The 4,937-nt window shown below is 58.5% G+C and overlaps 1 protein-coding gene across 1 annotated transcript; it reads left to right on the top strand.

Annotated features, from left to right (window-relative positions):
• Window positions 1–2,799: 2,799 nt before the first annotated feature.
• On the top strand, window positions 2,800–4,690 carry PITX3 (paired like homeodomain 3). Its single transcript, XM_021943621.2, has 3 exons — window positions 2,800–2,923; window positions 3,097–3,299; window positions 3,778–4,690. The coding sequence occupies exons 1-3, from the start codon at window positions 2,806–2,808 to the stop codon at window positions 4,363–4,365; spliced, it is 909 nt and encodes a 302-aa protein (XP_021799313.1). The 5' UTR covers window positions 2,800–2,805; the 3' UTR covers window positions 4,366–4,690.
• Window positions 4,691–4,937: the final 247 nt, after the last annotated feature.

Here is a 4,937-nt window from a genome sequence, read left to right on the forward strand (position 1 = left end):
GAGCACCCCTTTTTCCAGCTCTCAGTTCTAACCCTTCCTCCCTCATCTTCCCAGTCAAGGCTACCATAGTTCTTTCTCAGGGACATCTCCCTTCCATCAGAGCATTGTTGGCCAAAGTTTTCCAGCTCCAAACCCCCTGACCTGACCTGGAAGGGGAAGTAAGCTGAGCACACCTCCAGTTCTGGCCTGACTTTTCTCCTGTCCTGGGTTCCCTCCAGCCCTGTCTCTTCACATCCAGTAAAAGGTCCAAGATCTAGACCCCTCTGCCTGTAGAAAGAGCAGGGACTCTTTCTCAACCTCCTGCCTTGACCTTGGTTCCACTTCCAACCTGGCTTGAGAGGTGGGGTGGGGAGTGGGGGCACAGCTGTGAACTCTGAGCTGGTTGAAGGGGGCGTTACCATGTGTAAATACAGGCTGCTGCCCATCTGCACCTCCCTGAGAAAGGCTCCTAATAAATCCAGAGCAGCCAAGTGACACACATCTCAATCTAGACTAATCCACTACATTAATGCCACCCCGTGTAGCCTGCATTAAGCCCCTGTTAATGGGGAAGGGGTGACAGAGGCAGAGAGGCCCCTCTCACTCAGCTCTCTACCCCTTCCCTCTGTCCCTAGCCTCCTCTGTTCTCCTCCAACCAAAAGGCACCCAGAGTCTTGAGCCCCAGTATTGCCCATTTCCCTTCCTCCCAGCAGAGGGGTCCTGGGAGAGCAGGCAGAAAAGGGGACTCTGCGGGGGAAACTTGGAGAGGGACCCAGGGAGGCTCCTGGGCAATGTGAAGCTAGGTTTTGGGATAGGAAGTTATGAGTAGGAAGGTGGTCTTATGAAGCTCCTGCCTACAGCCTGGAGCAGGCTTGGTAGAGGCCATCCATGGGTGGAGCAATCACTGGTGGGATACAGTGTATATCAGTGCAGGCAGGACACCAGGCCCAACCCAAGCACACAAGCACAAGTGGTTTTCACACTTGTGTTTGATCTTGTTACCTTCTTTCAAATGAAACCTCTTCAGAAATAATAAACAAAACAGGCTGGGCGTGGTGGCTCACGCCTAATTCCAGCACTTTGGGAGGCCAAGGCAGGTGGATCACCTGAGATCAGGAGTTCGAGACCAGTCTGGCCAACATGGTGAAACCCCATCTCTACTAAAAATACAAAAATTAGCCAGGAGTGGTGGCATGTGCCTGTAGTCCCAGCTACTCGGGAGGCTGAGGCAGGAGAATAGCTTGAACCCTGGAGGTGGAGGTTGCAGTGAGCCGAGATTATGCCACTGCACTCCAGCCTGGGTGACAAAGCGAGACTCCATTTCAAAAAAAAAGAAAAAAAAGAAAGAATTCATAAACGAAACAGACCAAAGCAGAGCTGCCCTAGCTGAAGCAGACCCAAGCAAGGCCACGTTAGAACTGTAGCTGAGTCCCTGAGGGAACCTCAAGGGAAGGCCCCAAAGAGCACAGTGTGAGAAAACAAGCGTTCTGAGTTGACTGAATCAGAAAAATAAAATAATAATAAAAGAAAAATAAAAAGCAAACAAAGAAAAAGCATTAGGAGTCTCACAGACCTAGTTCAGATCTCAATCCCACTGTTTACAAGCTCTGTGAGCCTCATCAAGTTCCTTCAAGTCTCAGTTTCCTCAGCAGAAAAAGGATGATCATACTTGACGTATTCTTGTGAGGGGAGACAGAATGAGGTAAAGGCTCACAGTAAGTACACATAAATGATAGCAGCCGTTATTCTAGTGCTGTGGCACGATCTCAGCTCACTGCAAGCTCCGCCTCCCGGGTTCACGCCATTCTCCTGCCTCAGCCTCCCGAGTAGCTGGGACTACAGGCACCCGCCACCTCGCCCGGCTAGTTTTTTGTATTTTTAGTAGAGACGGGGTTTCACCGTGTTAGCCAGGATGGTCTTGATCTCCTGACCTCATGATCCGCCCGCCTCGGCCTCCCAAAGTGCTGGGATTACAGGCTTGAGCCACTACGCCCGGCCAGCAGCCATTATTCTTAAGGGAGAAATATCAGGTCTGGTTCAAAATACAATCTGTCCCAAGGAGAATGGATAACAGACATCTGGTCTGTCTCAGGCATGATTGGCTGAGGACCATGTATGAGTATAGGGGGATACTGAGCATTCAGGTGAGAAGGATTTTAAGTTTTTGCAGATGTAGTATAGGGTATGTAGTGTGCTATAGTGTAGATTTCTTTGTTATTGTTTTTTGAGACAGTGTTATGTTCTGTCACCCAGGCTGGAGTGCAGTAGCGCCATCTCGGTTCACTGCAACCTCCACCTCCCAGGTTGAAGCGATTCTCCTGCCTCAGCCTCCTGAGTAGCTGAGATTACAAGTGCGTGCCACCCTGCCCAGCAAATTTGTATTTTTAGTAGGCACGGGGTTTCGCCATGCTGGCCAGGCTGGTCTCGAACTCCTGACTTCAGGTGATCCACCCGCCTTGGCCTCCCAAAGTGCTGGGATTACAGGTGTGAGCCACCGCGCCCGGCCTGTAGTCTACATTTTTATTAATTCAATAAATATTGAACCCCAACTGTATACCTGGCACAGTTCTAGTTCCCAGCAGTAAACAAAACAAAGTCTAGTTTATATATCTATGCAGAGAACCTGTCAGCATGCACCTCTGTGCCCTTAGGCTGCTATTTCCCCATTCTATCCTAAGGAGCCCCACGCAGCCCCAGCTTTATGGCTGGGGCTGAGAAAGGTGGCAGGGAATTTACGGGGAAACGCTGCTGGGACCCAGCTAAGCCGGAGATTTTACCCCCGTTACCCTGGTCTCTGTCTTCTCTCACCTCCAGAGACCTCCCTCCATGGAGTTCGGCCTGCTCAGCGAGGCAGAGGCCCGGAGCCCTGCCCTGTCGCTGTCAGACGCGGGCACTCCGCACCCCCAGCTCCCAGAGCACGGCTGCAAGGGCCAGGAGCACAGCGGTAAGCGCGCCCCCTTCCGGGAGTGCAGGAGATAACAGCTTCATCCCCAGTGCGGGTGGGACCCCGGCTGCGCAGCTCAGGTGGGAGCCAGCGGGTGGCTTAGGAGGTCCCGGAGCCCGAGAATCCGCGCAGGCTTGGGCGCCCTGTGACCTGCCCCCACCCTGGCCCCCCAGACTCAGAGAAGGCCTCGGCTTCGCTGCCCGGCGGCTCCCCCGAGGACGGCACGCTGAAGAAGAAGCAGCGGCGGCAGCGCACGCATTTCACCAGCCAGCAGCTGCAGGAGCTGGAGGCGACCTTCCAGAGGAACCGCTACCCCGACATGAGCACGCGCGAGGAGATCGCCGTGTGGACCAACCTCACCGAGGCCCGCGTGCGGGTATGCTCTCCAGACCCGCGACTCGCACCCGCGCTGGCCCTCCGCACTCAGCCTGCGACCCGGCGGCCAGCGGTTCCACCCCACCTTCCCCTCCCCCGGACCCCGGACCCTGGCTCCCGGCTGCAGCCCCATGCGGCCTCTTGCCCGCCAACCTCCAGCCTCTGCTCCCACTGCTCCCTACTACCCGGACCGCGCGCTTCTTCGGCCCTGCCACCGTCTCTCTTTCCCCTATCCACCTCTACTAGACCTCATCCTGCTGTCCCCCCAGACCCTGGCGCCGATGACTCGGTCCTACCGCCCGCGCCTTCTGTTCTCCGACCCCGGACTCCGTGCACTCCTTCCCTCCCACCCCGTCTCCAGCCACCTCATCTCGTTTATTGACCGCAGGGCCCCGGCTGGTAGCCTCGTCGGGGTGGCCCGCCCTCCAGCCGCTGGGACTTGGCCCCGAGCCCTGACCGCCTTTCTCCCGTGCCCGCAGGTGTGGTTCAAGAACCGGCGCGCCAAATGGCGGAAGCGCGAGCGCAGCCAGCAGGCCGAGCTGTGCAAGGGCAGCTTCGCGGCGCCGCTCGGGGGGCTTGTGCCGCCCTACGAGGAGGTGTACCCCGGCTACTCGTACGGCAACTGGCCGCCCAAGGCGCTTGCCCCGCCGCTCGCCGCCAAGACCTTCCCATTCGCCTTCAACTCGGTCAACGTGGGGCCTCTGGCTTCGCAGCCCGTCTTCTCGCCACCCAGCTCCATCGCCGCCTCCATGGTGCCCTCCGCCGCGGCTGCCCCGGGCACCGTGCCAGGGCCTGGGGCCCTGCAGGGCCTGGGCGGGGGCCCCCCCGGGCTGGCTCCGGCCGCCGTGTCCTCCGGGGCCGTGTCCTGCCCTTACGCCTCGGCCGCCGCCGCCGCCGCGGCTGCCGCCTCCTCCCCCTACGTCTATCGGGACCCGTGTAACTCGAGCCTGGCTAGCCTGCGGCTCAAAGCCAAACAGCACGCTTCCTTCAGTTACCCCGCCGTGCACGGGCCGCCCCCGGCAGCCAACCTCAGTCCTTGCCAGTACGCCGTGGAAAGGCCCGTATGAGCGGCCCCGCCCGTAGATCATCCCCGAGGGCGGGGGCGACGATTCACAGCCTCCTCGGACTAGGGTCGTTTTGACTGGCTTGCTCCCGCCCCAGGGTCTAAAAGGGGTGTTTGGTCAGCTGGGGGGCGCCGGCTCAGGAGAGGGCCTTCCCCTCCCAGCCCTGAGGGGTGGACTGGGCCCTATACACAGACCGCGCCCCTGGGACTAAAGCCAGGAACAGGGACCAGCTTCCCGGGGGCCAACTCACCCTTGGCCCATCCCGCCTTCTCCAGGCTTCCCCTCCCTCGTTTTCAAAGATAAATGAAATAAACGTGCGCGGACTGTCGAAGGCGTGATGATTCAGAGTTGCGGTTGAGTCCTCTTCCCTTCATCCTCCCCCACTGTCTACAGGCGAGCTGGATGTACAGGAACGAAGTGAGGGTCCAGGCTTCCAGGGATTCAGTCCCACTCACCACCTGCCCCCACTCCAGGTCGGGGCAGCCCGGGATTCTTGAAGCAAAGAGGTGCGTGAGTGCTGGGGACGTGGGAAACCAGCTACCGGGCTGGCATCGGCCACAGCCGGTGCTGCGGCG

Source organism: Papio anubis, chromosome 11, assembly GCF_008728515.1.
Source record: "Papio anubis isolate 15944 chromosome 11, Panubis1.0, whole genome shotgun sequence".
In the NCBI taxonomy this organism is placed as follows: Eukaryota; Metazoa; Chordata; class Mammalia; order Primates; family Cercopithecidae; genus Papio; species Papio anubis.